The following is a 19,067-nucleotide window of genomic DNA, read 5'->3' on the forward strand; positions in this document are numbered from 1 at the left end:
ATTAAATTAATCAAAAAACATACTCGATCTTAATACGTTGGAGAGCCAGACCAGAAAACCATATCCAATTGTCGACCTTTTGGTGTTAATTTAAACATTCCACGGTATATTGATAGACAGAAACAAACGGTTGACAAATAATTTTTATTTTCCCAGTCGCAACTTCTTCAATTTTATCAAATTGAAGTCTCTGAAAAAAATCCACAATTTTTATTGGCAAATATCTGGAATTCTGATAAAGGACTTCCGTGTTCCAACTATTTAAGTAATTAATTAATTAATTAATACTTTAAAATCATTGTTGTTGTTAAATTAAGGTCAACATCAATTGACAGAATGTCAATAAAACACTGTCCAAAATAAGCTCTCTCTATTATGTTCGTACAGTTAAAAATCCAACAAACCGTTCTGATCTGAACAGCATCGACTGTTCCTTTCCATTAGTCAGACAGCAAACACTGGAAAGAGTAATGGTTTCCTCGCGATAGCCAAAAATAATTCCGTCCAAAAACTAACCGCTAACCACGTGCTGCTAGCTGTCATGCTGACATCCGTTACGAGTTGGACAAGACACTTCACGAGAGAGAGAGAAAGACAGCGAGTGTCTGCTACAGTAAAAAGCTTCATCCATCCCAATCCTCGCGGAAGCTGCATTATGTCAAGCGAACATACAGACAGTCCAGACGGCATCCTTCGTGCATCGTCCAAATTTTCCGCCGTCCATTTCGCGAAATCCAACTTTCCATCTGGCATGTCGTTCTGGCTGCGAGCAGATATCACAATCACTGATTGTTCTTCTACACGGTTAAATAAAACAACCTGCAGAAAAGTTCTTTTAACTTACTTTTGAGTTGTGCGTCGCTTTCGCACTTATTAGTGTTGTCAAAAACAAAACGAGAGGTTCGACTCAGTCGAGATCTTCCGTGGGGGAAGTTACTTTTGAGTAGACCTGTGCGCCGCCGCGCCACGCCGCCGCCGCCGGTAATTTTTAGCGTACGCCGACGGCGAACGGTAGATCGGCGGCGCGCCGCCGATGCATTTTTCCCGCGCCGATAATTCGCGAACTCTAAAATTGTTGACTCTTAATTTTATCCACAAATCTAGGAACATTGTCTATGGACCGAATATACCACGTTAACTGATTGATGATTTATCACATCTTGATCATTATTTGGTATTAGGGGTCGTCAATTGGATTACTAAATTAAAATAATCTTGATATTTTCTCGAAAACCATTACACGACACTCGTTATATAATTCAAAGATCCATCCTTGCTTCGTCAACTGGTTATGATTGTGAGCATATAAGTTTCAATTCACCATTCGTGTGCTTGAAATGGTCCACAAATTAAAAAAAAAACTTTCACTTTCAAGATATATGTGCCTGAAATTTACGATTATGTGTCTGATCCTAATCTTTGCACGTAATTAATTTCACTGGAACGCAGTGTATTATTCATTGATTTTTTAACCGATTCTTAATTCCTAATATGCTACACACGATTCACCAGTCGAGTTCGTGAAACTGTTCATGATGTAATCCATGAAGTAATTAATTTTCCACATAATCTTATCATACTTACGTAAACAATTACAAGGAACTCATACCTCATCTTCCCCCATTCATGGATTATTCGCTCTGCTTTTTGGTTTTGAAATTTCTATGTGAGCTATTGTGTACAACTGCTAGCAACCAGTCTCATAGGCACGAGCATTAGATACAAGGACATTACTAGCACCTGTAACCCTTTTATTCCTTTGTTAAAATTCAGAGAAATGTTCGGAATTAAACGAAACTGTGCTGAGCAAAATACATTACCTAGCCACAATTCATGTCCGTGAAATAATTTAGAAAACTATAAGACACGTGACTCGGTGTAAAAAATCCAACGGTAAGCTCAAGATTAAAATATCACGATAACACGACGAGAATTTACGAAAATCGTTGCACGTTGTTCAATTCTTGACTGTTTTAGTCAATAAAGTCAATACAAATCAATGTTTCATTTTCAATACGAGGTTTATTTATAATTGATTGAATCGTGACCTATTTTAAAAAAAATTTCTCGAAGAATAGTTGAGCAAAGTGATCTTGACTTTTCGCGACGCTGGTGCACAGATGTGGCGATGCAGAGGGTAAGATTTATAGTCTCATAAATTATTCATCGTGTGATCTAGCCCCACTCAAGAAAGATTTTCAGTGGCAGTTGCACCAGCCCGGTATCACAGACAAATAAGACGTAACACGAGATGAATTTTTATCACTCGTAGAAAAAAAACGGTCGATTTCAATTACAAATCGGTGGCGTTATTGAAGAGATTTTGACACAGAGCTAAATGCGTTACTTATTTTCCGCACCCACCCGAAAACGTTACGGTCTTTTTAATCTCATGCAAACCAAAACAAACAATATGGGCCGGAAATGTGAAATTCATTCTTGTCGAAGTGCCCAAGGTGGGAGTTGTTCACAACCATTTCTTAAGTTACAACACGATGCCGATCGGTGAGTAAGCACATAACAAGATGTTAGTAATTTAATTGATTCGGTGTATCGAATGGATTAGAATTTGTTGGTCCCCGGAACTGCTGGAGAAATTGGCGGGGTGCAGGTGCTACGAAAACTAGAGATACGCTCAGACCATTTTCAATCAGACTTGTATTGTGATCAGTGTAGGATCCTGTCCGGGGAGTCTTGTTGCTTTAATAAAACTACCGTATACGTCCGGCTTATTCGAAACTATATTTCATACTGAGTACACGCATTAAAGTTCAACCTGCTTTCTTGTCCTATCTCCTTGCTCTTTTATTTGTGTTTGCATGTATATAGCTGTCTCTCTCTTTGTTACTTCTGCTCTCAACTCTACATCCTTCTCCTACTCTCTACCAAAATCACATTTTTTTTTTGAAAATAGAAAAAAAAATATTCAAGTATATCGTTTGGGCACTTTTTTTGCTCTCCTAGGACGTTTTGGTTCCGATGCCAGATCATCCTCTGGCTGCTTAGTCCTCTTCCGTGGTAGGCAAGTCATCTCGCATTCGTTGGTATCCTGCTTCGCTATATTCTTCTCCGTAGACACGTGTGTTGGCGCCTGCAAAGATCCTTGTTCCGAGGGTTGCTGGAAATCTGTGAAAGAGTCAGAGAGATTGGAAGTTAATGCCGTAGACGGCCACCTTTTCAGGTGAGCAACTGGTCGCCGGTATTTCACTCCGTCTTCGCTAACGATTGTCGTATCATTGCCGGATCGCTCGAGGACGGTAAACTTTTCCATTTTAAAATTCGGCTCGAGTTTGCCGGATTCGTAGTTCGCCATCATTACTACATCTCCGGCAGTTATTTCTGAATTTTTTGCATGCCTTCGATGATCCGCATATAGCTTCCCTTGCATTTTCTTAATCGCATCGTTTTCTCGAATATCTTCATCTCGGTTCCAATGGGGATCTGTCCGCAGTGACGGCAACAGGTCTTTAACTGGCCGTCCAGTTAGTAACTCCAAAGGAGCCTTCTCCGTAACTGAATGAGGAGTAGTGTTATACATATACACGTACTCCTCTAGACTCTTCCTCCAGTCTGATTTGAGAGCCTTCGAAATCCGTAATGCCTTCAAAATCCCCTGGTTCTGCCTTTCCACCAAACCATTCATCTGAGGCCAATAAGGTATAGTTTTAACTAATTTGATGTTTCTGCTAGCACAATATTGAGAAAATTGTTCGCTTGTGAACGGCGGACCGTTGTCCGAACGAATTGATTCAGGATACGTATGTTCTTTGAAAATCCTCGCAAGCGCTTCGATCGTGCTAGATGCAGTCGTGCTCTTCATCTCCACTACATGGAGATATCGGCTGTAGTAATCCACTACGACTAGGAAAGTAGCAAACTCTTTGGCTGATAAAAAGTCAATGGCAATTGCTTGCCAAGCTCTTTCTGGCATTGCCTTACGACTCATGGGTTCAGGTGGGTTTGGACTACTAACAGCTGTACATCCAACACACTCTTTTACGGTACTGCAGACATCTCTATCCATACAAGGCCACCATACATATTGTCGCAGATTACGACGCATGGCTATAATCCCGGGGTGGCCACGGTGCGCAATCTCCAACGCGCGCCGTCGTAGTTTCAGTGGTAGTATAATTCTGTCCTCACGTACCACGATACCTTCTATCAAACCTATTTCTTTACTGAAGGCTTGGTATCGGAATAAATCTGATGGCCAATTCTGTGTCTTCAATGCTTCAATTACTCCACTAAGTGTTGAATCAAGCACGGTCTCGGTGCGGATCTCTTCAAGCGTAATGGCAGAAGGCGATTCACCGATTGCACAGAGGAAATGCTGTGTACATTCATCAAACGCCGCATCCTTTTTTGTACACAAGCGAGACAGTACATCTGATATGTTGGTGGTTCCTTGGATATGCTTTATTTGAAAGTCATAGGGTTGGAGGCGTAAAGCCCAACTCTGCGCTCGCGAACAGGCTCGCCTACCATCCCTGTATTTCCCTTCAAAGATGTACTCAAGTGTTTTGTGATCCGTGAAAATCGTAAAGCGAAGTCCGAATAAATACAAGTAATATTTCTCTACCGCCCATACCACGGCTAGTGCCTCTCGCTGCGTTTGAGGGTACGTTCGTTCCGCATCTGTCAGACTTTTTGAGGCAAAGCTTATGATTCTTGGACATCCTACCTCGTCACGTTGAATTAGTACGGCTCCCAACCCTACTGGAGACGCATCGACGTAAAGCTCGGTCATATCTTTAGGATCGAAGAACCCCAACATTCTTACTTTTGTTGTTAGTTCTTGTCGAAGGTCGTTAAAAGCAGCTTGCTGACTTTCCCCAAAAGTTTCGTTTTCTCCACGGATGAACTTACGAAGAGGCTCAGTACGAGTAGACAGATCTGGAATGAAGTGACCTATAAAATTTACGAGCCCCAAAAAACTCCGGACTTCCTCTTTTGTTTCTGGCAGTCGAAAGTTTCTAATTGCTTCGATTTTTTCTTCAGATGGGCGTATTCCTAGGGAGCTCACTTTAAACCCTAGGATTTCCAGCTCTGTCACTCCAAATAGGCACTTCTCCAAATTAAGTTTTGCATTGTTGCTTTCCAAGACGGACAATACTTTCTGCAATCTGATGTCGTGTTCCTCACGAGTTCTCCCGGCAACAACGACGTCGTCTATATAAACTACAACTCCGTGGATACCAGCCAACATTTCCGTCATTACTCGTTGAAATATTTCCGGGGCACAGTTTACCCCGAACATGAGTCGCTTAAAACGCATCAATCCACGGTTCGTCATGAACGTTGTTACGTTACGCGAATCAGGATGAAGCTCCAGATGGTAGTACGCCGAGGTCATATCAAGCCTTGAAAAATATGTGGCTCCACGTAGTTCGTTTAAGAAGGTGTCGATTACAGGAATCGGATAATGCTCTCGCTGAATTGCCTGGTTCGGGAATTTCATATTCACACAAAGCCGAACATCACCTTTGCCTTTGGGTACAACCACCAAGGGTGAAATCCAATCAGGCGGGCCTCTAACCGGTTCAATGATGTCTTGTTTGAGCATTTCTTGGATTTTCTCGTCAACTTTATGTTTCATAGGTTCTGGAATTCTTAAATAGGCGAGTTTTCTTGGTGGAATTGACGGATCGATTGAGAGCTTCACCTGAATATTGGGGAACTTTGGAAAGGGCTTTATGTTTTCTTCCACATGTTGAACATTGAGGCCAACTTTCAAAACATTCAATTCTTCAGCAGTTGTTTTACTTAACAACGACTTGTTAGACCCCTCTATCACAAAAAACTCCGCGTAAGTCGTTGGCTTACAAGGATTTATGGAAATTTTAGACTCAATTGTTGCCAGCACACGAAGGGGCTTCTCACTAGCGTAGGAAGAGAATTGGCGATCGCACCGAGTGCTTCGTTTGGATACTCTGACTTTATTCCTCAGCAGTTCCGTCCAAACTGCTTCGGTAATCGTATTAATCGTTGCTCCAGAGTCAATAAGGAATTCAACGGGAAAATCGTTGATTAGGCACGTTATGATTCCATTGTCGAGAGGCTGTGATGTAACCTAATAAGTACAATTGTTTATTGTTAATCAATCTTTATTATCAACTCTTGCTTTTTCTTTGTTTTCAAATTGAATTCATTAGACTGGGATCCTACAACCCTCATTTTAAATGTGTTCATTTTACCTGTTGGATATCTTCCGGAATCGGGCGACGAGGTAGCTCCTCATTCCAATTATGATCCGAAGTAACGGCGTTAGCTCCAACCTTCGGCTGCCTCCAAGTATCCCAATTACCACATCTTTTATTAGCACTGGTTCGACATTTCCTGCCAAAGTGTCCAATCTTTCCGCAGTTATTACAACGAGCCTTCCGGGCTGGGCAGTTTACGCCATCACTAAAATGGCGATATGATCCGCATCGATCGCACTCGTTACCCATGCTTCTCGAGCTGTAATTCAATGACCGTGCTCTTGTTTTTCCTCGAAAAGGTGCTTTAGCAACCCAGTCTTGCTTTACCGCTGCAATCACGGCTGGTTCTTCCTTCGAAGCCTTCGCTTTCTCCTTCTGCTTAAGGAGCATCTCTCTGTTCATAGCGTAGTTAGAGATCTCATCAAGATCCAATGTTCCTTCGAGTCCTTTATCTCGAACCCGTTCATCCAGCGCTCCCATGGTCACCTGCTGTAGAATTTCGATCTCCTCCCGTTCTTGGAATTCACAGCGTGTAGCCTGTGTGCGCAGCCTCAGTAGAAACTGACTAAACGGTTCACTTTCTGCTTGTTTGATCGTACGGAATAATTCAAGTTCAATTCGAACGTTACGCTTCCCGATAAAAAATTTGCTCAGTCTGACAACTGCGTTGTCGTACTCAGGAATTTCCTTCGGTAGCAGTGGTACTGGAACCGGGTCCAGATATACCTCTTCTGGCACCGGTCGCAAATTGTAAAAAATGCGCTGCAATCCACGTCCTCCCCGAGCTAGCAGCAACACAAGTTTCTCGTGCTGACCTTCGATGCCTTTCATCTCTAGAATGAGCTCAAAGGAACGGTGCCATTCCTCCCATTCTCTTCTGAGATCTGATGAATCTGCTGCCTCATTGAAGAGTTGCAGTGGCCAATCGTTATCGTTCATGGTTCTAAAAAAGAATTAAGAAACGAAAAAAAAAAATTCAATAGGATATATTCCAGTCGCACCATTTTTCATTTACTATTTCCATTCTACCACGCAACACTTGTATTCCATTTGCCCCAGACAATCCCATTTGAAACGCATAATCACGTTGGAATCCATACTATGTCACCGGTCTCTCACATATACTAAATTATTCATTTACACAATGACCTACACTACGATGCATAAGGAATTCTATCCATTTTCATATCGTTAGCGAAGTCATACATGCTTTTCAGTGGTGTGCTTTGACTTACTTTCGTATTAGATTTACATTTGCCAACTGCGACGTACGTAAAGTTGTATTGATTCAGTGTGGCTGTGGTTCGATTTTCTAAAGTTTAGACGATTTCTCTAACAATGTTTCTATCGGGCTCATAAAACTTTTTTTTTCCACGCCACCGTCAGTTTTTTTCGCGGTTGTGTGCTACACTTTTCGAACATTCAGTCTCACTGAACGAACTTTCTGTGATGCGCTTACCAGTCTCGCAAAATCTCAATTGGCATGGAAGGGCACTCTCTGAAATGATTTTATATTACTCTCTCGCTCTGCCTTGCTTCAATTAAAATCGTGAGGGACCCGCATTCTTTTCCCTTACGATCTTGAACGTTCGGTCTCACTCGCTCAGCTTTATTGCTGGACCCCTTTAGCTACGACGTTCAACCAAATTATTTCTCTCTGCTATGGTTCTACCGGGCTCGTGAATATTCCACGCTACGATAATTCCAGTCTCAGTTTTTTTTGCTGTCAGATACAAGGATCTACTACACTCTCTGCGAGTGGACTAGTATTTGCTCTTTCTCCCGTGCTCCGATGATGGTTGGGTCGGTCCCACACTGACTGCGTTGAACATTCAGTCTCTCGCCCAGCCATGTTGGTTGGCTCGGTTTGCTATGATGTTCAACGGACTCTATGCACACGCCTGATAATACCAAATTTGCTAAACGCTTTTTTTCCGCTCATGGTGTGCGTGCTGCACCCTTCGACGGTGGACTCATGCTTTTCATACACTAGCACATCGATTAGTAACATTGCTACACTCTCTGCGAATGGGCTCATATTTACTCCCTCTCCCGCGATCCGATGATGGTTGGGTCGGTCCCACACTGACTGCGTTGAACGTTCAGTCTTTCACCAAGACAAGTTGGTTCGCTCGGTTTGCTATGATATTCAACGCACTATATACACATCTCTAATGAAGACAAATTCGCTTAACGTTTTTTCCCGCTAATGGTATGTGTTCAGCACCCTTCGACGGTGGGCTTATGCTTTTCACACACTAGCACTTTTTGCATCCATCACACATAAATTAGTAACATTTCTCGTTTCCCATCTCATTCCCCCACGTTGAATGTGTCGGTCGATTACCGATGAAGAAAGTTTTTTTTTTCCCAGGATCGCCTTGGCGGCCATATTGCCGTAAAAAATAATCTTGTTCTTCGAATATACGCCGAAACAAAATGCTACTAACACAATTATTAATTCCTCATTTCCAAGTTAATACGTTTTCATCAATCGACCAAGTCGTTAAGAGAAAAAAAAACTACTTACTAATATTAATCCTATCGACTGTGCCAATTGTAGGATCCTGTCCGGGGAGTCTTGTTGCTTTAATAAAACTACCGTATACGTCCGGCTTATTCGAAACTATATTTCATACTGAGTACACGCATTAAAGTTCAACCTGCTTTCTTGTCCTATCTCCTTGCTCTTTTATTTGTGTTTGCATGTATATAGCTGTCTCTCTCTTTGTTACTTCTGCTCTCAACTCTACAATCAGTTTCATCCTAACAGGAGCTAACACGTCAAGTCGTGGAATGATTATGATTGATAGTAACTGTATATTTAGGTTTCGTCAGGGTGTAGATCTGTAGGATTCCAGCACATCGAGCATATTTTGCACTCAAGATAGAAGTAGACCGTACGTTGTAAGAAAATGTAGTGCCAGGGAATCGTATTTCTTATCATCGTGGCGATTTTGTACTTACAAGAAGTAAAAATAAACACCAGCCTGGAAAATGAAGTAATGTGTCTACCTTGAAAGGTGTCCTTACACGATCATTAAAAGTGACATTTCTGCGCAGTAATGCCAACAATAACGCCTTGTGTTAGGGTTTCTGATATCTGTGGGATTCTAAAAGAGCGACGGTAAACAACCCAGGGACAACTTGACAGATAGTGCTTGTTTCATATATGCACCACCGATTTGATGGTGACGCTAGTATGCCTTCTCGAAACGAAAAAGTTTCAAGAGAAAAGCGTTTTTCGTTACGTGTGTTATGAACGCCGTCAATGCGGCTAGAACAACATCTAGAAAAAGCTTATTCCAAAATGTGAATAAAGAAAACTATTATTAGAGAATAAATTTATCCCTAACTGATAACCGTCAGCAAAGTTACATAAATCTTATTATATATTTAGCTGGAAGTCGTTGTTTTTAACAACCGGCTTTCTTCCTTCCTAAACATGTTTTGGTTTTCTTGTTGTGTTAAGTTTGAAATCGTTAAATCATTGGTGCTTTTTATCTCGAGAAATGTAAATGGAAAACATTTTGGCCAGTGAGAGTACATCACCACCAAGCTTAACAATTCGTTTTGAATAGAATTTGTGATTTTATCAGAATTCTTGCAGCAAAAAGAAATGGTAGAAATGCGTAAATTGATTATTTTCCACAGATATGGAAAATAATAAATGGGATGCGCCTTTTTCAAATTTTGCTCCATTCGAGCCGCCATGACATCACCAAATCACCCCAAAATATGCTTATGAATTCAATATATGGGAGCTGTCAATTGTCTCCGGGCTTACGGTAAAGATGACTAAATAGAAACAAAAAACAATGGAACGACAACAACAATTAATTTCCTCAAACTGTTTTACCGTTGCTTATTTTCCCAAATATAGAACAATAAATAATTATTTTGGGTCATTGAAATACAGGCGTTACTCTGCATTCTTCAAATTTGTCAATTGCAATCATTATTTCATGCAAAGTCGTAGTATGCGACATCGACAATTTTTCTATTTCGTTCTTCTAATTTTACAACTGTAAAAATAGTTCCACCTTTCATTTATTATCTTGCATTTGGCAAGCAGGGTGGGCACTATTGGAGCATCAGTTGAAAAAAAAATTGATATGGTTGCGAGAATTACATTTTGTGCAATGTGTTCAACAGATGTCGTTAGTACATCGTGGGCGATGATTTTTTTAGATTTTCTTTAAACTGTAACGTTTGTTTGTATGTGCTAAGAAGTCTGTTACAATAGAAACCGAAAATTTGGGAAAGGAATTGTACTGTTAAGATTTTTTTAGTTACACCTAGGCGTCAATATTCGTCACGCCGACACACGCCGGCGCGCCGCCGCCGATAGGGTCCAACGGCGCCACGCCGCCAACGCCGCCGCCGCCGGCCAAAAATGTCGCTTACGCCGCCGCCGATTATAAATGCATCGGCGCACACCTCTACTTTTGAGTTGTTTGGGGTGAACTCAAAATTAGGTAAATTCAACTTAAATTTGAGTATAAAAAACCTATCAATGAGTTGTAATTTTTGCCGTGGTTAAATGGAAACTACCTTCAACACGGTTTACCTAATTTTAAGTTCCCCCACGATACCACGAGATTGAGTCAAAGGAACTCAATTTTAGGTAGTTTTTTGTTTCCGTGTAGCTCGGGCAAGGCGAACGAGTCCGTTCGAAACCTCTAACAAAGCTGGCAACCCTGCTGCCATCAGCAGCAACGCATGATTCGCGTGTGTCGTTCGCAGCTTCGCCGGCAATCTCCACCGTACTCGACTAACCTCAATTGCTTGGTCTGGCGGTTAGTTTTCTGAATTGCGAATATGAACTTCACACGCGAAAGGATATGTCACGCGTTCTCCGTCTGTGTAGATGCGTGGGGTTTCTGGTACTGGAAAGTTGTTTCGGCCCCAATCGACCAGATTGTTGGGTACAGAGCTGTCAACCGTTGCGTTCAGCAGCCAGCCTACAAACGCAATGATGTCCGGCCTTCTTCATTCAATCTGAATTTGGAGCTGATAGTAGTGACCATTGTACCAACCAAACTGCAGCACTGCCAGCCAGCCAGTCAGCCAGCCAGCCGACACGCATCGTACGTGCGGAGCTGGTTATCGGGAAGTTTGCTGCGTGTTCGGGACGGAGCGCGAGATTTAAATTATATCCTGCTTAATTTAGTGCGGATCGTCGAGCCGAGTCACGTCGCGGTCCGTTGTCATGCCGGGGACCAGTAGCAATCTGTGTGAGTGTGTGTGGGTGTGTCCGTTGCCAGTTCGGGATTGTGGCCGCAACAAGATTGAAATTGATATTTTCGTATCTCAATTACAAACAATCGCGTTGCCGTGACTGCTTTCTCCTGGTTGGCCAATAGCGTAATGGAAAATTGCGAAGATTTGTTTGAACGTTTACCGCATGCAAACGACCGTTTGCTGGCACCGTAAGTGCATTCCGGGAAGCAATTATTATTATTGACATCTCGCTGGTTTATGTGTGGGTAGCTATGTGCCGAACGGTATCGGTTGCTGGAGTGACAACGGTTCCCTTTCCGAGGCTGCAAATAGGCTAGGAAATTTAAATGTCTGTTTGGACAACAGGTTCTTATAGAAACAATAGCAATGCCAATCAGTATGCTATATATTAAATATATTAAATATACTAAGAAATTATCAATTATTGTTCCTAACATATGCAAAAAGTCCAAAACTTTATGGTAGACTGCAAAAATATCACATCCCCATTACATGGTTCCAAGAAACAATGAAGTACAATTCACCATTGTGGTTTAGTCAATACGAACTCGGCTGTATTACAAACATCAATAAAAAAGACAGAATCGAAAATCCGCCAAAAAAAGTCGAGTCGATTTTCAAATTCACTTTTGGATCAGTTAAAACACACAAAAGCCGTGAGATACAAAATCGCAGCCATTCAGACATGCAAAACGGTGCACCAATCTCGACTCAATTCACCGTGAATTATTTTAACCCATATCAGCATTATTCCCCACTTGTGCCCGACAGGCATATCGATGAAAGGGCTATTTGCCGAATATTGCCAAAAGTTCGGTCGTTAAGTGTCCTGCGGGTATCATCATCTATATTGTGGCCAACGAATCGATTTGATGGTCCCATTTCCACCAGTCCGTCAGTCAGTCCAATGTACCCCCCCTACCCCTCGGGTTGTTAGTCGTCCGCACTATCGAAACTGCTGTTGCTTGTTTACGTCCTGGGGTCAACCGAAAGCGGGTACTTTTTCTCGTAAACCCGACACTCGGCCGACAACGTGCGGTGAGCAATTTGCGCGGAACTGCGCGAAATTATTATTAATTGAATTGGCTTTCATTTGATCCGGATTGTGAAAATAATTAATTAATTTTTCGCTTCAACAATTGCGCCTCTGCATCTCTAATGCACCTGCCGGTTCAGGTCCTGGTTCAGGTTCGTCGGGTCGGGGTCTATTCGAAACAATCAGCAACCAGCCAGTGGTGGCCCATGCAGCGTGTGATGTATGCGTTAGATAATAGAACGAAGGCGAGTCAATGAATTTAAATGATAGCACTGTTGCCTTGGGGATTTTAATGATTTCGGTCGCCACGAAATGACTGATTCACGCAGAGTTTCAAATCCCTGCCTGTACCCGCCGCCGCAACCGACAAATGATACTAATTTTCTAATTTAACCTTTATTGTTACCACTCCTGAGCGGTGCAAATTACGATAATATTCGCAACCAGGACAACCAGGAGGTAGCCACTGCTGAGCTTTTATGTTCGTGTATACTACGGCTGTCAATGCAATGCAACTGCAACTGTTTCAAAGTCTAGCATGTTGAGTGCTGTATTGTGGGGTTGTAATATAGCTCTGTTACTCACTAGGTGAAAATTCTGGAATGAAAAAATATTACAAAACACGACCGCAGTTTCTATTTTTTCTAAATAAAAATAAGCTTTTGAAAATCAAATATTTCATGATTAGGAGAACCCGGGGCTATTTGGACCTACCTAAGCAAATCGCCCTTTTAGGTGGATAGATGTGCAAAAATTGACCGGTCCAACGTCCTAATTGTTAGTTTGAAACCTCAGCTACATTTTGGTGCCATAAAAGCTTCTTTTGCATCACTTCATGGCAGCACTAGGCGACAATTTGCAAAACTCCATGTTTTCCATCCTTTTACTAAATTCAATTTAGTTCGTCATTTCTTTACAATGGAATTATGTTTACCTATGAAATGTTTATTAGAGACACTCCTTAAGAAGTAAAAGAAAATAAATTGCGTTACAAAAACTTAATCTGGTTAGTCGCAGCTGTCAATTGGCGCATCATGCATTTTCTTGGCTGTGGCGTGTGCACAGCCGCAAGCCACTGAACGGTGGTTGATGGATTAGGGGGTCCGAAAAGCCCCGTACGCCAATTTCGCACAAAACTGAGGTGAGCTTTTTTAAAACATCTGTGTTTTCAGAAAGTCTTGCGATTTCGTTGTCAAAAATCGGTAAAATTTTGACGTAGGACTACGTCTTTGTTTTCGATATGGGGGTGCACTCTGCAAATTCTACAAAAATGGTATGTAACGAAAAGTGGTCCAATTTTAAACGCATATAATTCAGCCATCTGACGATAAATTTTCACATTTTTTTGCACAAATCGCCCCGAAATACTTCTAAGGATAGATTCCAATAGATAAACCCAAGGATTTTTGATATCATAGCATTAAAAAATTAAATAATATACAACCTTGTCAAAATATCGCGCATTAACACACAGAAGATAGCGCTTCCCAAGCCCTGTACGACGGATTGGTGTACCTAGCGCGCAACGCTTCTATGAATGACGTCATCATCGACTATTTAAAGAACGGACTTGGCCAGACACGCTCCGTTCCCTGTTGAACGGCTGGCGAAGCAGATCATTGCGCTGTGTTTTTTACAGCCCGTGTAGCTGAGCTAGAAGTCCGTTACACTGGCTGTGGAGGGACGCTACCCTGTGTCGTCCAACAGGCGACCGCTCCAACTTCCTAAATGCCGCTGTAATGTTGCCAGTAAATTTTTAGTTTAACTAGCACATGTATTTGCTATTTGCGCTTGAAATTAAGTAATATAGTGGTAGTAATAAGCTTCCCATTTTGGTTTAAACGCAAGGACAGTTTTTAAAACAGGATTTGATTAATTAGTTTAGCTCATCTAAGCAATTTTATCAATTCTGTAATTTAAAAGGAATTTTACGGAACTTGGTGAATTTGGCCCCACTTGCAACTGGTATAATCAACCTGCACAAAGTGTTGCATAACGCAGGGCTGTTTTTTGGAACAAAATCATTCAGCCCGTCGCTATGCAAAATCACGATATTATGACAGATGGGCTATGCGCGGCCGTTCCTTTCAATCGGGAAAGGTCGAGTGGAATTTTGGTGAAACGCGCTAATAGTGTCGTGGTGGTACTAGTTGTCTCTTTCGCTCTACCCATCATCATCAGGGTTGGCTCATTTTGCATAGTACGCTTGGGTTCAATGTTTGGGGCGAATGTGTTGGTAGGTAGGGAGACTGGCGGTAAAATGAACACATTAAGCAAAGTCATTATTTTCTAACTAATAAGTGAATGAGATATTACACCTTATGTTTCTTGTTAGACATGTTTTGTACATATCTGGTAAAAATACTTCGTCATAAACACATTTTTTCAAACATGATTCTTGATTTCTAAACATGTCCAAAAATGAGACATGTTTATAGCGAGTGGGTAAAATGAACAGATTCTGGTGACCTGTAAAATGTCCTGTATGTATGCAATGCGCAGCGTTGGAAAGCATTTTCCGATCAATGCTAATATCCCAACAAATCATGAGCTTTGCATACACACAGGGCATTTTGCAGGCAAAAAAAAATTGTCACGGAAGAATTGAATTTTCATGACGTAATATTAACCATTTTACAATCCTGTGGCATCGAAACACATCAAACTTGGGGTTATCCATGGGTGTTTGAACTTTTAGGATCTGTTTGAGAGCAACTAGAAAGCTTGTTCTATACATGAGATGTGATTATATTGTCTAAAATTTGATTTTTATTCACCGGTCCGGGTGTTTTTTCCCACACACTAAGTACTAAGAAAATAAATATTTTACATTAAGTAGTATAGTCCTACGTCTGCAGTTCGTGCAACCCCATAGGGCTGCCCCTTGTAGTTTTTTTTATATAACTAAGTTTTAAGGCCAAATGCGGTAGCTTAATTTTTTTAAGGTACATCGCACGTGTTAGTGGGGGAAAAGAAAGCCCTTTTTAGGGGCGGCTTTCTCCTCTCTTATGTTAGTAAAGATTCGAGTATCTTCATCGCAAGCGGTTGACTCTCGTAGAGCTCCCTTCGCGTCGGTTAATTTTAATCATTTACGGCACAGTTTACTGCCTTCCGGTTATCGAAAGTGTGAATAACGGTGCAATTTAACGATAATACAAAGTGAAGTGGCTTAAAAAGCATTTTTCGACTGACGCGAGTGGTGACAGTTTGTGAAAATCTATTTTCGGCAAATGAAAAAAAATCTTTTCCTCGCATTACGGACCGTCGATTCCCGATGCAAGGACAGTAAAAGTGCACAGAGAACGTCTAGAAACACAGTGTATATTCTAAAAATAGTGAAAAATGGTTCTTCATAAAATAAAATTCGATCCGAAAAGTGAAAAGAACGGCGATAAGAAAATTTGGCATATTCAAATAAATGGTGTTTCACCGGCGACTAGCGACTACCAGGTGTCGCCCCAAAATTCTTCACCCGAAAAATAGGTGGCAAACCAGCCGATCGGTGCTCAGCTAATTTCGTCCGCGTCCCTTGTCACCTATTTTTTTATTGGCTGTTTCATCGGCGGTGCTATCTTTGAAAATGAGCCGCCTTGGATATTCAGCTGTTTTTTTGCTTTCTTATTTTATTGCAAATGAGTAGAGGTTTTGATTCTTTTATATTCGGGATTGCAGATATTTTGTCGCATGTAAATTTTGGGCGTTCGTTGATGTTATGGCACTGTAAGGGAACACGTATCCGCCGGTCGGCCAACTTTTCTTTGGACTGAGCAAACTAATTTCTATGTTTGTTTAGGTTTTGTTTTACCAACAGGGGAACTGATCCACAGAGCGTTCAAAGTGCTTAGGGAAAACACATGGCCTTGTTTGAGTGGAATGATGACTTCAATCATGTATAATGTTTGAGAATTTACAATTCGCGAGAGGGATCGGGGACCGGTTGGCAATTACCTTCAGTTATGTCCGCAAGAAGAATAAGTGTTTTTCTGTCATGTTCATTGGTTAGCGTTCAATTCTATCTCATGCCCCCACGCGAGTCTGGGTCTATTGATGACATTTGGTCCTTGGACAGGCGACGACTGGGTGCTGTTGGCCTTCTGCCGGTGGTAGCAGAGTGAGGGGGTTCGAGCGGATCTGGCCGGGAAGACAATACCGTAAAGACGAATTGTTCTTCGGGGGTTGGCTCCAATGGGACTTTGATTTGACTGGTGTCGATGATCGCGGGACGATGCGTACTGAAGGTTCGCCGCATTTCTTTTGGTGAATCTAATTTCAAGTTCCGTTATTGGTAACAGGCCCGTGCATCGGGTTAACGATCCTCTGTATTTCCCTTCAATGTTCGATATAATCGTTCGTAAACGTGTATTTCACAAACAATCCAATAAAGAAAATAGGAAATACTTTCGTTGATTTATAACATATCGAGCTATCATAACTCTTTGTCTGTATAACGTGTTATCACTCGGTAGTTTGCAACCCAAAAATATATCGTAGAGAAGGAATAGCAAAACCAATCTAAATAATGTCGCAATAAATAGTGATCCGGCCCATTACGCAGATAAGATTAGCTTTTCTAGGCAATACTCCCACGGTCGGCTGTGTGGGGTTGGAATTGCTTTTGTTTGGTAAACGTGGGATACTCTCGGTGGCCGGCTGCCCAGTGTTTAGAAAGAACCAAAAACTAAACAAGATCTTCTTTTTCGAGCGATCGTTTTCTTGAAGACTAACTAAACTACTACCTAGTGCTTTGCAGGTCGGATCGCTTTCTTGGAGCGAATCCTAGACCCTATTCCCTTCCAAACCACTAACTCCGCGACACCTATGGAAGAGTCTGATGAACCTTCTGTATAAGATTCCGCATTTTATTCAAACGATCGCCGGGTAAAATCAGCACCGACACGATAGAAACCATGAACAAATTCGTCGCGTGATTGAATATTATTAAAAAATATCAGCAGTGCTCCTTATAGCCGGCTATACGGAGTTCAAGGTGCTCATTTTGCTAATCGTATTAATACAACAAATGATAAATTTCCCAAATTCTCGGCAGCCGGCTGCCCAGAGCAATTATTACATGATAACGCTATTGACATAGTTACTAACAACTCTCCCCTTCCCGTGATACATGTGGAGATGCAGAGGATTCCTCGGTCTCTAGTAGCAACATGTATCGGACTAACATTCCTTCCTTTCCCAGAAGATTCGGACGTAGCAGGCGTCGGTATTGAGCGGCATGCAGGGATCAGAATAGATTGTACAATGTGGCTCGTCATTTTTTTTTCAATTCGTTTATTTGATAAGGCAGGTTTGCGTTAGCTTAAAGGTGCCAATTATGTTTTGTTTTACATTTTAAAATACTTAAAACTAGGGGATTACATATTGATTTTTGAAATTAAACTAAGGCGCATTTATAGCTATACATATACACAAGGGGGTAATATAATTTTCGTAAGATTAGGGGGTCATTTAGTTTTTATGGCAATATGGTTTGACATTTTTAGCAATGAGATTATTGGAGCAAATATAATGTTTAACTAAGGGGGAAAATTTTTACGACTATCTTAAAAGTAGAATGATGATTTTGTAAAGATTCGGAGACATTAATTAAAGTTATTTTATGTGGTAGTAAAGTTGGGCATTTTCAACGAGATCATATAATATAATAGTTAAAACTAGAAAAGGCAAGAAGAGCTAAATGCTTCATGAAGATATTTGGGGGGGGGGGGGGGGAAGGGGTGTTACTTCTGTGTATAAGAGTCAGGGGAAGTAGGGTGGACAAACATGGCAGGGGGAGGACATTATTTCAGTTTCAGACTTCGGGAGATCAACGGATGGATTACAGAATCAGGGTGGCCTTCATCAGGAAGAATCATGTACTGGAAGCCGGGTGGTCGTTCTCAAGATGGCAGGGGTTTCTCCAGACGATTTCGTAGTGCGGCTCAGATGTTGATCGGCTACATTTCGAGTTGTGCGTGTGATGTTCGTGCTTTAGGTCCCGTGTTTGTTGGCTCATTCGACAGGGATGTTTTGTGTCGCCTTGGAGTCGCATCAAACCTTCGTGGGTGTATGGTACAGGTGGAAGAGAGCGTTTCTGAGAATGATAAGGAAAAAGGGGCAGTTAAAGTCGGATATTGATGGTTTTTATGAAGGTGTATATAAGGGACATATAGAGGACATCGCGGCTTGCCAACACATCTCGAACCGGGACGTTGGGTGGTCTTCCTCGGGCCCGGAGGGTGTCCATAAGCTGAGACCTGGCGGAACTGTACTCGGTGCACGCCCAGACTATGTGCTCTATATCGTGATAACCGTCGCCACAAGCGCAGATACCACTCTCCACGAGCCCAATACGTCGGAGATGTGCATCCAGCGTGTAATGGTTCGCCATGAGTCGGGACATTACACGAATGAAGTCACGACCCACATCCATTCCCTTGAACCAAGGTTTCGTCGATACCTTAGGGACTATCGAATGTAGCCACCTTCCTAGCTCCCCATTGCTCCACGAGGTTTGCCAACTTTCGAGGGTTCTCTGATGAGTAATACTGAAAAATTCGTGGAAGCAAATTGGTCTTTCAAAAACGTCA

At 41.8% G+C, this 19,067-nt stretch overlaps 2 protein-coding genes across 8 annotated transcripts in view; both read right to left on the reverse strand.

Annotated features, from left to right (window-relative positions):
• The window catches only part of LOC131680502 (runt-related transcription factor 1), a 222,313-nt gene that overhangs the window by 66,140 nt on the left and 137,106 nt on the right, over window positions 1–19,067 (reverse strand). The gene's annotated exons all lie outside the window — the stretch shown is intronic.
• On the reverse strand, window positions 4,743–8,571 carry LOC131680538 (uncharacterized). The gene is made up of 2 exons (XM_058961257.1): window positions 7,439–8,571; window positions 4,743–7,146 (listed from the first exon to the last, which is right to left on the reverse strand). The coding sequence occupies exon 2, from the start codon at window positions 7,140–7,142 to the stop codon at window positions 6,189–6,191; it is 954 nt and encodes a 317-aa protein (XP_058817240.1). The 5' UTR covers window positions 7,143–7,146; window positions 7,439–8,571; the 3' UTR covers window positions 4,743–6,188.

This window comes from Topomyia yanbarensis, chromosome 1, assembly GCF_030247195.1.
Source record: "Topomyia yanbarensis strain Yona2022 chromosome 1, ASM3024719v1, whole genome shotgun sequence".
Taxonomy (NCBI): domain Eukaryota; kingdom Metazoa; phylum Arthropoda; class Insecta; order Diptera; family Culicidae; genus Topomyia; species Topomyia yanbarensis.